The 23,070-nt window shown below is 45.2% G+C and overlaps 1 protein-coding gene across 5 annotated transcripts in view; it reads right to left on the minus strand.

Annotated features, from left to right (window-relative positions):
• Nucleotides 1–23,070, minus strand: part of CPNE2 (copine 2) — a 52,693-nt gene that overhangs the window by 18,698 nt on the left and 10,925 nt on the right. Inside the window, exons 1-8 of one of the 5 annotated variants that reach the window (XM_075576854.1) lie at nt 20,529–21,345; nt 20,350–20,470; nt 9,004–9,194; nt 8,573–8,752; nt 7,284–7,358; nt 2,472–2,543; nt 2,200–2,283; nt 247–336 (exon numbers count right to left, since the gene is read on the minus strand). In XM_075576854.1, the coding sequence (XP_075432969.1) occupies nt 247–336; nt 2,200–2,283; nt 2,472–2,543; nt 7,284–7,358; nt 8,573–8,752; nt 9,004–9,171 (669 nt within the window). In that variant the 5' untranslated portion in view covers nt 9,172–9,194; nt 20,350–20,470; nt 20,529–21,345. Of the gene's footprint in view, nt 1–246; nt 337–2,199; nt 2,284–2,471; nt 2,544–7,283; nt 7,359–8,572; nt 8,753–9,003; nt 9,195–20,349; nt 21,351–23,070 lie in introns of those variants that run through there. The other 4 variants (XM_075576855.1, XM_075576853.1, XM_075576856.1 and 1 more) reach the window with 4 other exon arrangements.

Consider the following 23,070-nt stretch of genomic DNA (forward strand, 5'->3'; position numbering starts at 1 on the left):
ATGAATAAGCCCAAGGAGTTGCTGAACCAGTGTCCTCTATGGCACGCTGTAAAGTGCTCGCGGGATAGAAAACACCATATCTCCTTTATTCTTGTGCCTACAGAAGTGCAGATCTGACCACGTTATTCTCCGTCGCCTCCATAGGCTAAATGGTGCTAATTGAACAATAATGTTTTACTAAAACAAAAACTGAAAGATGTGCTTCTAGAAAGCGGTTACATTCTATGTCTTTAAAAAAACAGTCACCTTTATTGGCTTCTCAATGTCTCCATTGCATAAGGACTGGAAAGGCAGCGTAAATGGCTTCCACACTGGGTCCAGAGTGTATTTTATCACCTTTGGTGATAAAACAAATAAAAAAGAAAAAGTGTTACACGTATATGAACATCAATGATAAATAAGACATTATATAAAACTATTGTAGAAATCACAACGTATGTATGTATAATATATATATATATATATATATATATATATATATATATATATATATATATATATGTGCAAATATAGCTGTATGCTCATCTGCATGTCTTAGGCAGGTCTGCAACCCCACCTTTTCCAATTATCACCCAGCATACAGCACTTCCCTGCAGCAAGGGATTCTGGGAAATGACATGCAAATGAGCACACAGTGTCACTTTTTGCCTCAATAACCATTTTTAACATGGTTCCCTATAGGCTTAAGCTTGCTGCATGGTCACAGCTTTGAGCACAGCCAGGGTTAAGGTGCATGAAATTGGAAGGAAACGGCGCTACTGCGCATGTCCGGAAAAAAGCTCCCAGGGTATTCTTCACAAAACTTTATTGGACACACACAGGGCTACACCAGCATCTCCCCCTCTACGCGTTTCACCCTTTCACAGAGGTCTTCGTCTTTGAGCACAGCCAGGGTTAAGGTGCATACCCAGAAAACCACCCACACACAGACAGCCGTTTCGACCTTGATGGGTCTCATCAGTGTGGGGTTGATTTTACTGGGAATGCAAGAGAGACAATGGGATAGGCTAAACCATAATACTGAGTTAAGTTATGGTGAGTAAAAAAAGTGACAAAAACCCTCCACAGGAAAGCAAATATGCAAATATAACTGTATGCTCATCTGCATGTCTTAGGCAGGTCTGCAACCCCACCTTTCCCCATTATCACCCAGCATACAGCACTTCCACTGCAGCAAGGGATTCTGGGAAATGACATGCAAATGAGCACACAGTGTCACTTTTTGCCTCAATAACCATTTTTAACATGGTTCCCTATAGGCTTAAGCTTGCTGCATGGTCACAGCTTTGAGCACAGCCAGGGTTAAGGTGCATACCCAGAAAACCACCCACAGACAGCCGTTTCGACCTTGATGGGTCTCATCAGTGTGGGGTTGATTTTACTGGGAATGCAAGAGAGGCTATGGGATAGGCTAAACCATAATACTGAGTTAAGTTATGGTGAGTAAAAAAAGTGACAAAAACCCTCCACAGGAAAGCAAATATGCAAATATAGCTGTATGCTCATCTGCATGTCTTAGGCAGGTCTGCACACACACACACACACACACACACACACACACACACACACACGTATGTATTATACACAGACACTATGCACGCTAACTCTGATTTAAACCACAGAATTGACCTGTCTGAAGTGAATTCTCTTGTACAGATTCCAGAAATTCTACACATTCCTTCTTCCGAACTTGGATCCATTAATACATTTTAGTGGAAAAACAATGTCAATCCAGCAACACTGTTTATTTATTTTCGTGGAAAAAAAAAAAGGTTTCCAAGCTTTCTAAGTTGGAAAAATAAAAATTGAAGGAAAAAGTTGAATATCTGTAATTTTTTCTTACTACTGCAGAATGTTTTTGCTCTATAATTATGATATTTGAAAGCCCAGAATGTTGGTAGTAGAAAGTTTGTAGACATCTGGGGCAAGCATTTTTAACTATTTTAATTAGATGTAAAAAAGCAATTGTATTCGGTTTGGTCCAGGAAAGCATCAAGGTAGCACTTTTTCAAAGCGTTCAAGGAAATGACCACAGCTCAACCCCGTTAAAGCGCGATCCGCTACAACGCGGATCCGCTTAGAACGCGATCTCAGTGTGGCTCCCGATTTAAAAACATCTCCAAGGGTTTTTATAACAGGGTTCAGCTGTACCAACTAAATAAAATCATTACTACTTTAGAATAAAATGATCCAAAGTACCTCTGTCCTATGCACCAGCATCCACTTCGCATCATCCCCTTGTTTATAGAACTCTAAAAATGGATCAGATTTCCCAAAGAAGTCCTGTTGAAAGTAATATTAAAGTAATAACAATACAACATTAATAACAAGATTTAGAGGAACATTGGTCAACTGGTTCTTATTTGCCATCAACTTCTTTTTTATGTTTCTAAAAGACTAAGAACGAAAATATTAATAATAATCAGAACCATATTACACATACAAAGGTCTATTGAAATGTTGCCTTTCACCTTCTTGTCCAGCTTCCTCCCAGCCATGCCAAGTGTTATCACTCTGTTATCTGACAGCTCTTGAGCAACGATCTGGAAAAAAACAAAAAACAGAGGTATAATTCAAGTGGAAGAAGAAACTTACAAGCACAACCATTTACACATTTTATTTCTGTAACGTGCTCCCGATTGTCTAAAATGTGATCTGATTAAATAATTTAATCAGTAAGCAATGAAAGCCAATCCATTCCAAATAAATGACATACAGTACAGTATAAAGAGCAACAAGTACATAGATACAGTATCAGATAACAGCAATTCTAACACGGGAGGAATTAAGAGGTCACAATGGCGCACAACACCTTACCCCTCCCCCCCAACAAATCATGAGTTCATGCCGTAACTTCCAGTTGAAAATGTTTAATACATTTGTTGAATGAATCTCTGTATAATTCAATTCTTGTTCTGAAATCTTGGGATTGCTTAATTTCTTGTTGTTTCCGCACTAATTGCTTTGTCTCATCTGATATTTTCTCATCTTGTTTTTTGCTAGTAAATCCTCCAGGTTTTTTTCCCAGCGCTTTCAACATAAATTCTCCGTAACGGTTTGTTAAAGTGTCTCCATGCATTTCGAGCAAGCAGAAGCAGTTTTTTCAGCTCTGGTTGATATATTCTTCTTTTTAATCAGTTTTATTCTTTCCATCTTCGCATTCAGATCTAATTTCAATCAATCAGTGATCATTCCTTGTTTCAAATGGTTAAGGACTGTGCAATCTTCAATCATGTCTTTCTTGTTAGCTATAATATAATCAGTGTCATTCTTTATTCCATTGGGTCCACTATGTCCAGTTTCTATTTGGATTCTGCAAACTCTAACACTCTGTCCCCACGTTCATGCCTATTAATATAACCCTACTTACCAACTGATGCTTCGTCTTTCTGTTGGGCACCAATCTTTGCATTGAAATCTCCCATAATGATTTTGGGGTACTATTCCCTTTGTCGTGGACACGTTTTCGTGGTGGCAGTCTTACACTTCATTGTCTGTGGGATTTGATGTTCGGGGTTGGCGCTTACATTTGGAGATATACACATATACATACCCACGGGGGGGAAATCAGCGCTAAATCTATAGATAAATGTGTGCGATAATATTGTGTACCGCGATATATTTAAAAATCCACAAAAGTGAAAATAAAAATTCACAATAAAGAAATATACAAATATATTGATTGTGTTAGAAAGTCCTAGACAGATATAAGAGACTCTCTAAATCAATGAATATTAATTATCAAAATGCATTCCAATACAGTCTGGATGGAATATCCACAGGTGGAGACACAGCAGCTTCTAATTGGATACATTTTTTTTATTAAAGAGTATAAAAATAGAGACAGAACTAGGAGTCATACTCCCAAGTGAGTAACGTAAATGCATATAGTATATGACCTAATGCAAGACAAGAAAAAGTCAACTGCACAAACCACAGGCAAACAATAGTCCAGTATATTATATTCACCAGTAATATAGGAATAGAAACAGAGACGTTAACAGACTGTAGGCACACAGAATTCAACACATGAGGAACACATTACTAAGAGAACGTAGGCAATAAAAGAGAGGAACAGACAGGCTCCATTTAGCCGTCTCTGGGGACAGTCACGGCTGCTCTTCCCCATCTGTGTCTCAGCAGTCTTTACTGTCAATTACCAGCCGTTAAATAGTAGCTTGGGATCTGCCAGTTGAGCCTCATTACGTCTCGTACTGTAAGCTGCCTCGAGGGGTCTGCGCTGTGCTATACTCGATCTACTCCTTCCTGCTGCCGGGGATCTCTCTCTAATCCTGGGCCCAGCCATATACAGACCTGCTCGCATCCTCGCCTCCCTGCCACCTCTTCCCTTGCTAACCTATCTGATTGATCTAACACTGACTAACCTTAAAACGTACCTCGCACCTCACACATCCCAATAGCCTGCACTCATGGCTATTGTCCCGCACCCACAGTCACGTAAGCAAAGCACTGCCAGCCACTGCACTTATACCCTCACCTGCTGTCTCTGTAAGTCTCCCAACACAAACACTTAGATTGTAAGCTCTTCGGGGCAGGGATTTCCTTTCCTATTGTATAATTTTCCTGCTCTTATTGTATTATAATTCCCCGTACTGTATCCTTTGTGAAGCGTCGAGTACACTTTTGGCGCAAAAAAAAAAAAGATACACACACACACACACACACACACACACACACACACACACACACACACACACACACACACTACACAAAATGAGCCAAGTGGGGTTACAGCCAATATCCCACACATTGCAAAAGAATTCCTTCAACCAAACTGAGAGTAGGTTAGTGCAGGCATGCAAGACTACATCAATAAAACATTGCAACACAATGTGGGATCCGATATATTTTATAATGCTGTGTGTGTGTGTTTAAGACCAGGTCAGGTGAATCTACACATCAGAATCATTAACCAGGAAGTTAAATATCTCCTAGGAACTAACTCTGGTCCATTCAATAAAACCGGAACAAATATAAGGGAACCATGTTAGTTTATTTACTGTTTAATCAAATTATTTTCAGTTATTTGAGTCCGGAATAATACACATATAATTTTGCTCTGAATCGTTACTTTACCTCCTCGCCTTGGGAACCCGTTTTCTGCCAGACCTCTCCCTGTGGGTGTATTCTATGCTTGGAGATTACCGGGGCACGCACCCTCACCCTGCTTCGTAGTCGCCACATTACGAGTCATCATGTACGGGGAACATTGGGGTAGATCCACAGAAGGCCGTTACATACTTAACGATCCACTAGATTGGGGTAGCGTATCGTTAGCTGCTAACGGGTATCTTCAGCGTGCCTCAACGATCCGTTAAGTGCCCTGTGACCGTGACGACTGCTTGTCATTAACTTTAACGGACGTTTGTGTTAATGATATGCAAAAGAGGTGGGGACCAGTTAGTTAACGAGGGAAATGACACATTAGTTAACACATGTTTTTAATACGTGGCTAGGTGCTGGAATCTGGAAGCACCCAGCGCCAGGGAGCAGACAATTATGTGTCCTTGTCCAGGGTTCTAAATTGTCCCTCTTTGCCTTCCTATATTGCCTTCCTATATTGCCTTCCGTTACCATGAAGGAGATTTGCCCGAGCAACATTTTTGTAGGCGCCACCAAAGAAGTTTCTCTTCAAAAAGCCCCCAACATACAGCAAATAAAGCTACAGTACTGATTATTTTAAATGAGCACGTCTCAGTGATGCCCCTGTAGTTGCAATGATCTTCTTATTTCTTTATATAGCACAAAAAAGATACACAGCTCTATACATAAAAATTTTGTAGACACTAAAAAGATGTCCAACTTTTTTTTTAAACAAATCTATTGTATCTGCCATCACAGTCTCGATGGGTAATGAATGCCACATTGTAACTGCCCTTACTGTAAAGAACCCTTTCCTTTGTTGCTTGTGAAATCTCCTTTTCTCCAACCTTTGGCTTCCTATATTGCCTTACCAATACCAAGTAACCTGATTGGTTGATGTACCATGTGATTCCTTCCTTTGTAAGAGTCATCCTCCGTCATCTTAAAGGGAAGGAATCACATGGTACATCAAGCAACCTGATTGGTTGATATACAGTACCATGTGATTGCCTCACTTTTGTAAATGCTTTTGTGGTTTTTGTTTTTTAACGTTGCCATCTGGCATGGACTATTTTTATGGTTGGGCATCGGCTTTTCCTGGGATGTCTGTGTCAGTGCCCCTGAGGATGAGGAGGACAGCCTTCGTCCCAGCAGAGATAAGGAACACATTTATTTACTATGTACATTGATTGCCAATGTGGCTATCTAGGCCCCCATTGAGGGCTTAGGTAGCCACTGTGACAATCAATAGATTAGAAAGGCTACATTTTTATTATGTTCTTATTTATTGTAATGTATATTTTGTAAAAAAAAATTTTTTTAATGCTTTTCTATAGTCAATAACCCTATTAGCCACATTTGGCTAATAGGCCTATTGGCCATATCTATGTGTGTGTGTGTGTGTGGGGGGGGGGGGGGTAGTTTTGACAGGGGTAGGGGGTGGGAGATGGGACAGGTGCCCAGGTGGGTGGATAGTAAAGCATTGCTACGGTAGCCAAGGAGGGTAAGTAGTGTATTGTAATATTGTTCATTTAAATTTTATAACCTTCAACTTACTATCGATTGCCACATTTGCAATCTAGGCTTCCATTGATGGCCTAGGTAGCCACAGTGACAATCAATGGATTAACATATAAGTTTTTATATGTTTTTTTTATTTCTTTGTTATGTATTTTATGTTACGTATTTTATGTTCTGTAACCCAACTACAGCTTCCTAGGGGTTAATGTATGATTATTTTTTTATTGGGAAGGAAGAAGCCAGGTATATATTGCATTGCAATAAATACCTGGCATCTTCCTTATCCTATGGCGAACGCGAGCCTGTTAGTGGCGGGATAGCGCTTATCCCGGCGTTCGCCATATGCAAAATTTCTTTGAGATACCCTTTAAACTTTGGAAAAATAACGTCCGTTACCCATCTTAGGAACGTCATATTATCAGAGCAAACCCAGCAGATTCCTGTGGATTTAGCTCTTTGTACCATATAGTTATTCTCACATCATGCCGTTGCTAAGTTACTGTTGCTAAGTTACTGTTGCTAAGATCCACATCTTCTCCTTTTACTAGAAACAAAATGATTGCTACCAGCAGAATAATCCGCCGTTTATCGCAGTATGAAGTTCAAACAGCTTTTAAAATGAGACGTTTGAGGATAGAAAGAGAGAACGCTGTATGTACCGTTATGCCTCCTTTCCCTGCCGGTTTCCCGTTCCCTAGTACAAGAGGCCGCGTTATCTTCTTGCTGGAAACAATCTGAGGGAAATCAAACACAGAGACCCGTATTTCACCCTCATTAAATGGGAGACGATAAGAACGGTTTCAATCGCTTTATCACATGACGCTACAGTAGACGAAGCAAGTTATGCCGAGTCAAAAAAGCCCCCACCATACAGCAAATAAAGCTACAGCACAGATTATTTTAAATGAGCACATCTCAGTGATGCCACTGTAATTGCAATGATCTTTTTAATTTCTTATATAGCACTACAAATATACACAGCGCTGTACACAACATTTTTGTAGACTAAAATGATGTCCAACCTTTTTTTGAACATATCTGTTGTATCTGCCATCACAGTCTCCCTGGGTAATGAATCCCACATTGTAACTGGCCTTACTGTAAAGATCCCTTTCCTTTGTTGCTGGTGAAATCTCCTTTCCTCCAACCTTAACGGATGGCTCGAGTCCTTTGTACTGCCCGCGGGATGAATAGTTATTTTGAATAGTGCTTAGACGCCTCTTTTCTAATGTAAATAAAATCTAATTTCGCTAGCCTCGTCTCGTAAATTAGATTGTCCATCCCCTTTATTAATGTGGTGGCTCTTCTCTGCACTTTCTAGTTCCATAATGTCTTAATATAATATTAATATTACCCCCTTCGCAGCCCTTAGAGGTAGGTCTGCTAGGCATGGAAACCCATAAATACTGATATTGTTATCAGTCGCACTAAAAAAAAAAGTGTTCGTTTTAGCGGTAATGCATTGTTGTATTGTTGTATTGCACCATAAAAATGATGGGGGTTGCAGATAATACAGCAGTTTTGGCTTACTAGAGGCTGATGAATCCAAGTCTTAGGGGCTTAATCTGTATCCGCCAAAGCAGATGATCGGGCTGTTTTTTTGAGACAAAACCCCCATTAACTTCAATAGGGAATTTCGTGCAGAAACGGTCCTATCAGTGGCTTCGGCGGGTACAGAATAAGCTTATCAAACACCAACGCATGGAAATTCCCATTGACGTGACCTGATCATCACGAACGGACTTTAGAGAATGATCCCTGAGCTTGGTGTCTATGCATGAACTGAAATCGTCTTCAATTTCAAATTTGGTTACATTGTCTTACTTACATTGTCCCACCGGGCCCGGGACACCTGTCCCGGCTGTCCCACCCTGTCGGCGGCCCTGCTGCCCAGCTATCTTTAAATGAACATCTGTCCAGCCTTGTATTGAAAGCAGGAAACACTCACCGTTCCAAGCGTGCAACTCAATTCCCCAAGGAAGTCGTGCTCAGATAATCGTGTGCTCAACTTATCCTGGTCAAACATGGCAAATCTTAACTTCTGCACCTCCTCAAAATGGTAGTTGAGGGTGAACTTCTTGGCAAAGACAGGATTCAGGTTGTTTACCGTTGTCTCAGTCCTGTCAATCTGTGAAAAGGGGACCATGTACAAGAAGAGTGTTTACCCAAAATGCCTACAAATTCACTCACACTTCCTGTCAGCATCAAACCTCCCAATAACCTGAGGGGCAGAGGGTATAAAATGCAGGTGACAGGGATTGTGTCCTGTGTATATTACTGATAATAGAATAACTATTTCATAAAGGTGGAATAATGTATCGCATATTCACATACTTGGTTTGAAGTGACATTCATTCAGAAAGAAGGCAGATTGTTTACCTCGGACCATTTTCCGTTCACTTCCAAGAATAAGACACAAAACGGGTCCGACTTGGAGGCCACGTCCCGATCCAGAAGGTTTTGGCAGCAGACAGATAGTTCCACTCTGCAGACACAGTACTGAGCCCCGACGGGCGCGCTGTGAGGCGGCGTGGAAGTGTACGCCATGGGCAGAAGTAACTCGCGGTAATCTGCCAAAAAATACATGTACATTAAACCAGCGCCAGCAACGAGACACAGCTCATGGTATGAGACAGACACCGAACGTGGCCCTACATCCAGACCCCCAGTATATGCTAATAATACCACAACCCCCAGTATATGCCAATAATACCAGGACCCCTAGTATATGCTAATAATACCAGGACCCCTAGTATATGCTAATAATACCCGGACCCCTAGTATTTGCTAATAATACCAGGTAATACCCCTAGTATATGCTAATAATACCCGGACCCCTAGTATATGCTAATAATACCCGGACCCCTAGTATATGCTAATAATACCCGGACCCCTAGTATTTGCTAATAATACCAGGTAATACCCCTAGTATATGCCAATAATACCAGGACCCCTAGTATTTGCTAATAATACCAGGTAATACCCCTAGTATATGCCAATAATACCAGGACCCCTAGTATTTGCTAATAATACCAGGTAATACCCCTAGTATATGCTAATAATACCCGGACCCCTAGTATTTGCTGGTAATACCAGGACCCCTAGTATTTGCTGGTAATACCAGGTAATACCCCTAGTATATGCCAATAATACCCGGACCCCTAGTATTTGCTGGTAATACCAGGACCCCTAGTATATGCTGGTAATACCAGGACCCCTAGTATTTTCTAGTATTATCAGAACCCCTAGTATTTGCTGGTAATACCAGGACCCCTAGTATTTTCTAGTATTATCAGGACCCCTAGTATTTGCTAATAATACCAGGTAATACCCCTAGTATATACTAATAATACCCGGACCCCTAGTATTTGCTAATAATACCAGGTAATACCCCTAGTATATGCCAATAATACCAGGACCCCTAGTATTTGCTGGTAATACCAGGCCCCCTAGTATATGCTAATAATACCAGGACCCCTAGTATTTGCTGGTAATACCCCTAGTATATGCCAATAATACCCGGACCCCTAGTATTTGCTGGTAATACCAGGACCCCTAGTATATGCTGGTAATACCAGGACCCCTAGTATTTGCTAGTAATACCAGGACCCCTAGTATTTGCTGGTAATACCAGGACCCCTAGTATATGCCAATAATACCCAGACCCCTAGTATTTGCTAGTAATACCAGGACCCCTAGTATTTGCTGGTAATACCCAGACCCCTAGTATTTGCTAGTAATACCAGGACCCCTAGTATTTGCTGGTAATACCAGGACCCCTAGTATTTGCTGGTAATACCAGGTAATACCCCTAGTATATGCCAATAATACCCAGACCCCTAGTATTTGCTAGTAATACCAGGACCCCTAGTATTTGCTGGTAATACCCAGACCCCTAGTATTTGCTAGTAATACCAGGACCCCTAGTATTTGCTGGTAATACCAGGACCCCTAGTATTTGCTGGTAATACCAGGTAATACCCCTAGTATATGCCAATAATACCCAGACCCCTAGTATTTGCTAGTAATACCAGGACCCCTAGTATTTGCTGGTAATACCCAGACCCCTAGTATTTGCTAGTAATACCAGGACCCCTAGTATTTGCTGGTAATACCAGGCCCCCTTGTATTTGCTGGTAATACCAGGTAATACCCCTAGTATATGCCAATAATACCCAGACCCCTAGTATTTGCTAGTAATACCAGGCCCCCTTGTATTTGCTGGTAATACCAGGACACAGAAACTGTACATTTGAATAATTTTGGTTGAGTTTTAATCTCTAGGACATACAGTATATACAGTACTCTGTCTCAATATTTAAAGCTGCATGTTCAGAGGAGAGTAAGGTGTAACATCCCCAACAAGCAATACATCTTTCAATGATAAAGAAACAAATGATATATAAATGTAAGTCACAAAAGAATCAACGGAAACGAATGATTATTCTATTGCACCAAATGAGTCTTTTCTCGCCTTATATTAATACTTCCCTCATATTACAATGCGTCCAAGTCAATGAGCAGAAGGGGCATATTCCCTGAGCAGCTTCTGTCATAAGAGCCCTTCCAACCTATAGAGTCAGTGCAAGTCAGTGCCGGGAGGTGTCTTATGGGAGAAAACTGCTTAGTGAATATGGGCCAAAGCGTCTTCCAGCGCTGGGAAGTGACTTATGAAATCGTTCAGCGTAGTAAATATGGCCCACGGTCATTGCCACTTTAATCATATGTTGTATTACAGTCTGCACCGGTCACTGCGGTCAGCACCTACCCTCCTCCGTCTCAATGCACCGGTCACTGCGGTCAGCACCTACCCTCCGTCTCAATGCACCGGTCACTGCGGTCAGCACCTACCCTCCGTCTCAATGCACCGGTCACTGCGGTCAGCACCTACCTTCTGTCTCAATGCACCGGTCACTGCGGTCAGCACCTACCCTGCATCTCAATGCACTGGTCACTGCGGTCAGCACCTACCCTCCGTCTCAATGCACCGGTCACTGCGGTCAGCACCTACCCTCCGTCTCGATGCACCGGGTCACTGCACTCACCACCTACCCTCCGTCTCCATGGACTTGTGGCTGGGGAAAACAGAGCACATTTCCTTGCAGCCCTGCGGTGGTGTTTCGGAGACAGAACGGGCTCCGAGAACTTTTCCGCCGGTGAGTAAAATGATGCAATGGAAAATGCTACAGACCAATAATATGTCCTTTTGGAAATGGAATTTTGCCTCCGTGTGTGTTCGGGGTAATTACTGCTTGTGCTAAACTATTATTTTTGGTTCCCTTAATGATAGCGTAAGGTAAGACTTATTATAGCGTATCCAATGTTTGGAGACCGATGATATACGCACACCTCCTGAACAAGAAATAATACCGCAATTGGATCAAAGAAATTCTGCAGAACTTGGTAAAAGCCCTCTTTATTGTGCTGCTATTAACCCCTTTCGTGCTGGTCTCTCCTGAGAGGGAAAATGCTGATTTCTGGGGTTTTCCCCCCAAATACACGAGTAATTGTTACAGTGTCCACAAAGCTTCATAATTCAGTTCAAGCCAAACACATTTTCAGCGCACACAGAAGCGCTGGGGAACGTATTGTTATCGTGTTAGAAGCCTAAAATCTACTGGATCAATGTGCCCCAAACTCATCATTCTGCGGCAGACACTCGCACATTGTTTTTGCTTTGGAAAATAAATAGACCCGTTTAAAAATGAGGGTTTGTAATGAAAATGGCGGCCCCCTGATTATCTAGGTTACATCATACATGTAATTACACAGAACATGCCCCGGGAAGAGCCCCTTCTATGGCAAAGTATAAACGAACGGGTCCCCTTGAGCTTTAACCTTGAAAGTGAAAAATAATTCAAATAATACATGTTGGACCTTGCGGGGGTAGTGAGATTGTAGTTATGGGTATGGAGAAGGGGGTATGGAGCCACAACAGAGGGAGAGGAGAGAAGGGGGTATGGAGCCACAACAGAGGGTGAGGAGAGGAGAGAGGGGGGGGGGGAGAAGAAGGGGGTATGGAGCCACAACAGAGGGTGAGGAGAAGAGAGAGGGGGGGTGAGGAGAGAGAGGGGGGTGAGGAGAGAGAGGGGGGGTGAGGAGAGAGAGGGGGGTGAGGAGAGAGAGGGGGGGTGAGGAGAGAGAGGGGGGGTGAGGAGAGAGAGGGGGGTGAGGAGAGAGAGGGGGTGAGGAGAGAGAGGGAGGGTGAGGAGAGGGGGAGAGTGAGGAGAGGATGGGGGTGAGGAGAGGGGGGGTGAGGAGAGGGGAGGGGTGAGGAGAGGGGTGAGGTGAGGGGGAGGGGTTAGGAGGGGTGAGGAGGGGGGGGGGGGTGAGGAGAAGAGTGTGCCTACCTGCAGGCTTGGAGGATGGAGGGGCCTGCTAGAGCATGTCCACGGAGGTGCCCATCTGAGGGGACTTCTCTTCCACCAGTATCCAGCAGGTCCCCTCTGACAGGCAGACACCCTCCAGCAGGCCCCCTCTGACAGGCGGACACCCTCCAGCAGGCCCCCTCTGACAGGCAATTCTGCAGATCTGGCACTAGATTTTAGGGTTGCCGGCAGGGGGCCCCAGGCCCCTTGACTAAAAGGGCTCGGGATGGTAGTCCCTGCTGTGCCCCGTTATCGGCGATGGGCCCTTGGTAACTGTCCCTTTTTGCCCATTGGATAAAGGGGCCCCAGGTATATGTAAAACACCTGTTACTCACGTTCCGTAGTAATAGCAGCACTGACGTGCGACCAATTGGAGCAGTTATAGGGAGCGGTTGTATGGGTCAATAGGAGGTTATAGGGAGGGGGGTTATATGGGGTAATAGGAGGAGTTATAGGGAGAGGTTATATGAGGTAATAAGAGGAGTCATAGGAAGCAGTTATATGGGGTAATAGAAGGCGTTATAGGGAGGGGCTATATGGGGTAATAGGAGATGTTATAGGGAGCGGTTATATGGGGTAATAGGAGTATACGGAGGAGTTATAGGTGGAAACATGACATAACTCGAACGAAAGCGCGATTGGAGGAATTATAGAGAGGCATTTTGCCTTTTCCCTGCCAGATCTCAGCTGGTGAAATCCCCTCTGCGGCATGAATCTGACTGACGCAGGCGCCAGAAGAACAAAGAAATAAAAGTGTTTTACATGAAGGTTTAAAATAAAAGGACCTCAAAATAAAACAATAGGGACACATTCCAAATTGATGGCCAATAGATTGAGCACTATTCTACCCAGGCTGATTCATCCGGATCAAGTTGGCTTTATCAAAGCTAGGCAAGCGGCCGATAATACTAGAAGAATAGTCGATATCATAGATTATATTAATGCCAACAAGATCCCGGGAATCATTTTAAGCTTAGATGCTGAAAAAGCCTTTGATAGAATTGATTGGCCCTGCCTGGATGCTACGCTTACAGCGTTTGGTTTGGGGGATAAAGTTTCATGGGCATTCAAAGCACTATACACAAACCCAACAGCTCGGGTAATCCATCAGGGGTTCCCTTCAAATTCATTGCAAATTAAGAGTGGTACAAGACAGGGCTGCCCACTCTCGCCCCTGTTGTTCGCCCTCTGCATGGAACCACTAGCGGCCCACATTAGACGTAATAAAGATATCACAGGAATCCAAATTCTCTCCCAAGAATATAGAACAGCATTATATGCGGAGGATGTCATCCTGACGTTATCTAGGCCCCTGGTCTCTCTACCCAACATCTTTGACCTGCTGGAGAAATTTCACAAGATTTCAGGATTTAAAATAAATCAAGCAAAATCCGAAGCTTTAAATCTGAATCTCCCAAAAGATGTTGAGAAATTAATAGAGATTAACTTCAATTTGAATTGGCAACCCAAAGCAATTAAGTATTTAGGAGTCAACCTGACTAAAGAGGGATTGTTGTTGTATAAGGCAATTTTTCCTGGCCTCTTGCAGTCCTTGAGAAAGGAGCTGAAGGAATGGGCATCGTATGGCATCTCCTGGATTGGAAGGGTCTATAGCGTTAAGATGAACCTTCTTCCCAGATTACTATATCTTTTCCAGACACTCCGCATACCCATAGATAGGGCAGACATTGGAGACATGCAAACACGGATCTTTAAAATTATTTGGAAAAACAAAAAAGCAAGAATAAAGGCAAAAATTTTGGTTAGGCCCAAAACAGCAGGCGGTACCTTGCTTGTTCTCATATTATAGGAGCGGCCCAATTGAGTCAAATTATCCACTGGCATTCAGATCCGATATTACGCAGATGGGTGGAGTTGGAGAGTGAACTGTGTGCCCCATTGGAGATGCAAAACATGATTTGGTACCCACAATCTAGATTAAAAAAAGGATCTTAAGACCGCTATCCTCAATGACCAATTCAATTGCAGTCTGGGAAGCAACTAAATTTAGATGTGCCCTGACCACTAGGAGCTCATTGATGACCCCACTGTTTGGAAATCCGGATTTTGCTCCAGGGATGGACGAGGGACACTTTATACTCTGGAAACGGAGTGGATATGGGGAGGTTGAAAGATCTGGAGGGTAGAACCACGATTAAGACATTCACACAGATTCAGTCAGATAAAGGCATCCCCAAAACAGAATTCTTTAGATACCTCCAGATCCGGGCATTTTACACCAAACACACTAACCGCCCTAAAGTGACTAATTTTGAAACGCTCTGTGTGCGTGGACACGACACACAGGGACTTACATCTAGATTGTACAGAGAAGTGATCGATCCTGGAAATGGAGGCGGACAAAGACCTGACTACATGACACAATGGGAAAAGGACTTAGGGGAAACTCTAGAGGACGAAGACTGGACGGACATTCTGGAGGCAGTAGCAAGAACCTCGATATGTACGACGTTAAAGGAGAACTCATAAGGTATTAATGAGGTGGTATCTCACCCCCAGTTAGATTATCTAAATTTGTTCCAGGTTACTCCCCCTTGTGTCCTACACAATGTGGAGAGCATGGTGACCTGTTACACATGTTGTGGTCTTGCCCTCGATTGCGTCCGATCTGGGAACAAATTCAGAATTGGCTGGGCAGGATTTTGGGCCTCGAAATTCCTCTAGATCCCTGGTTATTCCTATTAAATAAACCACTGGAGGGCCTGCCGAGAGCAGGGAACAAATTAATCGCACATTTTGCTACGGCAATGAGATGTGAGACCGCGGCATTGTGGAAACAAAACGCAATCCCACCTATTGAGAAGATTCGGAACAGAATTTGGTTTGTATGCCAGATGGAGAAACGGACAAGTTTGGTCAATGACACTGGCTCAAATTTTCAAAACGTTTGGCTGCCATGGCTAGCACAAACAGACATCGCAGGGCTGAGCAATGCCACCATTTGGCTATAATAGTGCAAGGTGAGTTCTCCTTTAACGACTAGCAGCAATCGCTAGACGGCGACTGAAAGGACAGATAGGGGTTACCCAAGACCCATATAGGGAGTTCAGAAATTATACACAAGATACATGCAAAGATTATGCAGAATAGGCAGAATCACCCAAAATGGAGTTGAAACCCAGTTGGTGTGAATCCCTCCCCCCCACCTCCCCCTCCCTTTCCTAATGTGTCACCGCCTCCCCCCCTATCCCCCTCGAGTTTAAGTGTGACTCTATGTGAATTGTCTTGTAAAAAAAAAGGGATGCAGAAGTATAACACATCAGATTGAAAGAGTTATAACGTTTAATGTTTACTACAGCTGCTGTACCTTTGAAAAGATGAATAAAATATAAAGTTGAAAAAAAATAAAATAAACAATAGGGGCACAACAACATAGCATAAAAATCTGTATTAAAGGCATTTGAGGAGGTAAGGAGGAATTTAGACCATGGTAATGCAGTTGATGTGGTCTACTTAGATTTTGCAGAGGCTTTTGATACGGTTCCACACAAGAGGTTGGTGTACAAAATAAAGAAAATTGGACTCAGTAAAAATATATGCACCTGGATTGAAAACTGGTTGAAGGATAGACAACAGAGGGTTGTCATAAATGGAACTTTTTCAGGTTGGGCTAAGATCGTGAGTGGAGTACCTCAGGGATCGGTACTGGGACCCCTGCTTTTTAACTTGTTTATTAATGACCTTGGAGGTTGGCATCGAGAGCAAAGTCTCCATCTTTACTGATGATACTAAATTGTGTAAGGTAATAGAATCAGAGCAGGATGTCATATCTCTCCAGAAGGACTTGGACATACTGGAAACGTGGGCAGGTAAATGGCAGATGAGGTTTAATACAGATAAATGTAAGATTATGCATTTGAGAAACAAGAATAAACAGACGACTTACAAATGAAATGGAGATAAATTAGAGAATCCTTGATGGAGAAGGATTTAGGAGTGCTTGTAGACAGCAGGCTTAGCAATAGTGCCCAAAGTCAAGCAGTAGCTGCAAAGGCAAACAAGATCTTATTGTTGAAGACAGGAGCACTGCTAAAATTAAGAAAAAAGAAAGATTGTGGACTATGTATTGCAATGCTTTCCCGATATCCAAAAGTTAAAATTACATCAATCCCGAATAGAGGAGTGGTACATTCAAAATGGCGACGGTCCGCGCCCAACGGTACTAGCCTACTGTAAAGACAAAAAGACTAAATTGTGAGTGTACACAGGACATAAGTGACTGTTGATCAAAGCTAAATGCATTAAGATCCGAGAGCCCCATTACCGCAAAATCGTGGTGTGGCCAATCCCTCGCTACCAGAAAAAAATGTTTTGCTCAAATTAAAGAGCGACAGAGTTTCCCGACAAGTTGAAGAGGGACACAGTTTCCCGAAAAGTTGAAGAGGGACAGAGTTTCCCGACAAGTTGAAGAGGGACAGAGTTTCCCGACAAGTTGAAAAGGGACAGAGTTTCCCGACAAGTTGAAGAGGGACAGAGTTTGCCGACAAGTTGAAGAGGGACAGAGTTTCCCGACAAGTTGAAGAGGGACAGAGTTTCCCGACAAGTTGAAGAGGGACAGAGTGGCGCAAAGTGTCTGGTCATGCCCTCCCTTCGGACTCTCCAGCGACAGTCTGGGGGTACCGCTCAATATGGACCACGCCCTGATCCTGCCGGTTTGTTAGGGGTGGGACTGAGTGTTACAGAGAGACAGAAGCACGTGAAACAGAGAGTGACCATATCACTCTTGTGATTATGTGTGCTGGACACTGTGGTTTTAGCAAGATGGCGGCTGCTGCCAGTACTTCACAGCTAGTGCACGTTGACATCCCCGGCGGGGTTTTTGTCATTCCCGCAGGAGACACGGAATTCATACAAGCTGCTTGATTTGGATCCAGGAGGAACCTTGTCTAGTACTGCCAAGTGTGCGTAGTGCGGATTACCTTAAATGTCGCCCCATGTCCATCGGACCATGGAGTCGCTGATTGACTCTGTCTAAGGGAGTGGGAACCTGAGCGAAACCGATGGATCCACCCCCGAAATTCCCGCAGATCCTGACGCGCCTCCATCCCTATACCAGTGGGCCTGGATCGGCAGAAGACATATGAGAACGCTTGAGTTCCACCCCAGAAGAGAGGAGTAATGCCGTACCTATCCCGACGGTTGCTCAGATGCCTATAGAGACAGTTTCGGCGGGACCATCAGAGGGCAACGCTATCCTGGAAGCGATCGAGGATCCGCCTAAGGTTCCGCAGCTGGTGGGACCAGAGGGCCTGATTGATGAGGCTTGCTCCCAAGCTTTCTGAGTTTGTCTGACATAATAGAGCCATTGATTCTGTATTCTGCCTTTAGATTTTGGGGCCCGAGTGCATTATTTTGTACTTTGTGGGCAGCTGCCCCACTTTTGACCATTCATCTAATCTACCTAAATCATAATTAATTGTGGTTACCCCATTGAGTGGCAACCCTGCTTTTGCCATTTGTAATGTCACTAATAAAAATATTAAAGAGCACCGGTCCCAGGACAGATCCCTGAGGCACTCCGCTGGTTACATTCCCCTCCTCTAAATGTTCTCCATTTACTGCAAATCTCTGTCAACTATCCTCCAAACAACATCTTACCCATTCGACCGCATCGCTGTCCGGTCCCAAGCATTACAACTTCTCACGTGGGATTAGTTTTAAAAACTATTTGATTGATTATAAAAGTATTTGACTAGAAAGATACAGAGATAAATAAGGACATTTATCTTATCACTATAAGGCTCAGGTCGTGCGTGTGATAGGAATTCGTTATTTGTAATATGTTAATAAGTGTGCAATGCAAATGGGGAAGACGAACAGGCAAGATTTCCATACACAACGAGCCCAGGTTTCTAGGCTACGGGGTTTCAGAAGCAGTGACATTATGGCAGTCACTGGGTCATTATTACCCAGGGAGGTTCAGAGGACGTGGAGGGAACAAACTGTCTCTGAAAACTGGGCAAGGATCCCAGCTCAGAGACTGGAGGAGCTGGCGAAGGCAGAATTCAGTATGCAGTGCACAGAGCACACTGCGGGTACAGCACAGACACACACAGAGCACACTGCGGGTACAGCACAGACACACACAGAGCACACTGCGGGTACAGCACAGACACACACAGAGCACACTGCGGGTACAGCACAGACACACACAGAGCACACTGCGGGTACAGCACAGACACACACAGAGCACACTGCGGGTACAGCACAGACACACACAGAGCACACTGCGGGTACAGCACAGACACACACAGAGCACACTGCGGGTACAGCACAGACACACAGAGCACACTGCGGGTACAGCACAGACACACACAGAGCACACTGCGGGTACAGCACAGACACACACAGAGCACACTTTGGGTACAGCACAGACACACACAGAGCACACTGCGGGTACAGCACAGACACACACAGAGCACACTTTGGGTACAGCACAGACACACAGAGCACACTTTGGGTACAGCACAGACACACACAGAGCACACTTTGGGTACAGCACAGACACACACAGAGCACACTTTGGGTACAGCACAGACACACACAGAGCACACTGCGGGTACAGCACACACACACACACACACACACACACACACACACAGAGCACACTGCGGGTACAGCACACAGACACACACAGAGCACACTGCGGGTACAGCACAGACACACACAGAGCACACTGCGGGTACAGCACAGACACACACACAGAGCACACTGCGGGTACAGCACAGACACACACACAGAGCACACTGCGGGTACAGCACAGACACACACAGAGCACACTGCGGGTACAGCACAGACACACACTGCGGGTACAGCACAGACACACACTGCGGGTACAGCACAGACACACACACAGATCACACTGCGGGTACAGCACAGACACACACAGAGCACACTGCGGGTACAGCACAGACACACACTGCGGGTACAGCACAGACACACACTGCGGGTACAGCACAGACACACACTTCGGGTACAGCACAGACACACACTGCGGGTACAGCACAGACACACACTGCGGGTACAGCACAGACACACACTGCGGGTATATTACAGAATATGTATGTACAGCACAGACACACTGCGGGTACAGCACAGACACACACTGCGGGTACAGCACAGAGTACACTGCGGGTATATTACAGAATATGTATGTACAGCACAGACACACACTGCGGATACAGCAGACACACACTGCGGGTATATTACAGAATATGTATGTACAGCACAGACACACTGCGGGTACAGCACAGACACACACTGCGGGTATATTACAGAATATGTATGTACAGCACAGAGCTCAGTGGCAGTACACAGGGAGGTCCTTGTTACTCACAGTTTAGTCGCACACAGAACTCTTCCTGCGCTAATCAGAGCGACCCAATCCACAGACCCGACCCATGGGACCGCCACAGCAGATCCAGACTCTGTCACTGCCTGTGTGTCTCTCTCTCTGCCTGTAACTGCCTGTCTCTCTCTTTTTCTCTCTCTAACTGTCTCTCTCTCGCTCTCTGCCTGTAACTGCCTGTCTCTCTCTTTTTCTCTCTCTCTCTAACTGTCTCTCTAACTGTCTCTCTCTCTCTCTCTGCCTACAACTGCCTGTCTCTCTCTCTCTGCCTGTAACTGCCTGCCTCTCTCTTTTTCTCTCTCTCTAACTGTCTCCCTCTCTCTCTCTCTCTCTCTGCCTGCCTACAACTGCCTGTCTCTCTCTCTCTCTCTGCCTGTGTGTCTCTCTCTGTCTGTCACTGCCTGCCTCTCTTTTTCTCTCTCTCTCTCTGCCTGTCTGTCTGTCTCTCTCTGTGCCTGTCTCTCTCTGCCTGTCTCTCTCTCTGCCTCCTTATTGCCGTAGTTGTTTGCTCTGTGATCAGTAAGCGGTCTCTCTCTCTGTATCTCAGCTGTCTCTCCTCCCTCTCTGTCTCTGAGCTGTCTCTCCTCCCTCTCTGTATCTCAGCTGTCTCTCCTCCCTCTCTGTATCTGAGCTGTCTCTCCTCCCTCTCTGTATCTGAGCTGTCTCTCCTCCCTCTCTGTATCTGAGCTGTCTCTCCTCCCTCTCTGTATCTGAGCTGTCTCTCCTCCCTCTCTGTATCTGAGCTGTCTCTCCTCCCTCTCTGTACCTCAGCTGTCTATCTTCTGTCTCTGAGCTGTCCCTCTCCTCTCTCTGTATCTGACCTTTCTCTCCTCTCTCTCTGTACCTGAGCGGTCTCTTCTCTCTCTCGCCTCTCTTTCTCCTTTCAGCAGTCTCTGTTCCCAGGCTGTCTCTCTGTCCGTAGTTCTATGCTGCCTCTGCTCTCTGGCAGTCTCCTGGTAGTTGGGCGGGGGTCCTCCCCTCTGGGGGCGGGGGTCCTCCCCTCTGGGGGTGGGGGGAGCATGGAGCGGTTACAGACTCCTCTGACAGAACTGGCACAGGAACAGACTGCTCAATCAAACTTTCTGGGCTCTTTGAGTCAGTCTCTCTCTCTCGTTTTCTTTTTCTCTCCTCTCTTTTCTCTCTCTCCTCTCTCTCTCTCTTTTCTCTCTCTCTCTTTCTTGCTCACTTTTTCTCTCTCTTTCTCCAGTCAGTTCTGCTGGGGTTTTATCTTCTCCCAGTAGGATCACTATTTTTTGGTTCTCTTCTATAGTATTAAAGTTCTGTGGGCGCTCCTCACTTCTGATTATTCTGTGCAAAGCAGCAGGAAGTGTGTTTCATCTTCCAACTCCTAGCTCACATCGCTAGCACAATCGCATATCCCGGGGCTTCCAGTTCTATCTGTGTCTGCCTGTGTCTCTCATACACCTCTCCTACCTCACATCGCTGGGACAGTCTCACCTCCCGGGGCTTCCAGTTCTGCCTGTCTGCCTGTGTCTCTCACACACCTCTCCTAGCTCACATCTCTGGCACAGTCTCACCTCCCGGGGCTTCCAGTTCTATCTGTGTCTGCCTGTGTCTCTCACACACCTCTCCTAGCTCACATCGCTGGGACAGTCTCACCTCCCGGGGCTTCCAGTTCTATCTGTGTCTGCCTGTGTCTCTCATACACCTCTCCTAGCTCACATCGCTGGCACAGTCTCACCTCCCGGGGCTTCCAGTTCTGCCTGTCTGCCTGTGTCTCTCACACACCTCTCCTAGCTCACATCTCTGGCACAGTCTCACCTCCCGGGGCTTCCAGTTCTGTCTGTGTCTGTGTCTCTCACACACCTCTCCTAGCTCACATCGCTGGCACAGTCTCATCTCCCGGGGCTTCCAGTTCTGCCTGTGTCTGCCTGTGTCTCTCACACACCTCTCCCAGCTCACATCGCTGGCACAATCTCATCTCCCGGGGCTTCCAGTTCTGTCTGTGTCTGCCTGTGTCTTACACACCTCTCCTAGCTCACATCGCTGGCACAGTCTCACCTCCTGGGGCTCCCAGTTCTGCCTGTGTCTGCCTGTGTCTCACACACCTCTCCTAGCTCACATCGCTGGCACAGTCTCACCTCTCGGGACTTCCAGTTCTGTCTGTGTCTCACACATCTCTCCTAGCTCACATCGCTGGCACAATCTCATCTCCCGGGGCTTCCAGTTCTGTCTGTCTGCCTGTCTCTCACACACCTCTCCTAGCTCACACCGCTCGCACAGTCTCATCTCCCGGGGCTTCCAGTTCTGTCTGTGTCTGTCTGTGTCTCTCACACACCTCTCCTAGCTCACATCGCTGGCACAATCTCATCTCCCGGGGCTTCCAGTTCTGTCTGTCTGCCTGTCTCTCACACACCTCTCCTAGCTCACATCGCTCGCACAGTCTCATCTCCCGGGGCTTCCAGTTCTGTCTGTGTCTGCTTGTCTCTCACACACCTCTCCTAGCTCACATCGCTCGCACAGTCTCATCTCCCGGGGCTTCCAGTTCTGTCTGTGTCTGCTTGTCTCTCACACACCTCTCCTAGCTCACAACGCTCGCACAGTCTCATCTCCCAGGGCTTCCAGTTCTGTCTGTGTCTGCCTGTGTCTCACACACCTCTCCAAGCTCACATCGCTGGCACAGTCTCACCTCCCGGGGCTTCCAGTTCTGTCTGTGTCTCACACATCTCTCCTAGCTCACATCGCTGG

The sequence above is a fragment of the Ascaphus truei genome, chromosome 19, assembly GCF_040206685.1.
Source record: "Ascaphus truei isolate aAscTru1 chromosome 19, aAscTru1.hap1, whole genome shotgun sequence".
Classification (NCBI taxonomy): domain Eukaryota; kingdom Metazoa; phylum Chordata; class Amphibia; order Anura; family Ascaphidae; genus Ascaphus; species Ascaphus truei.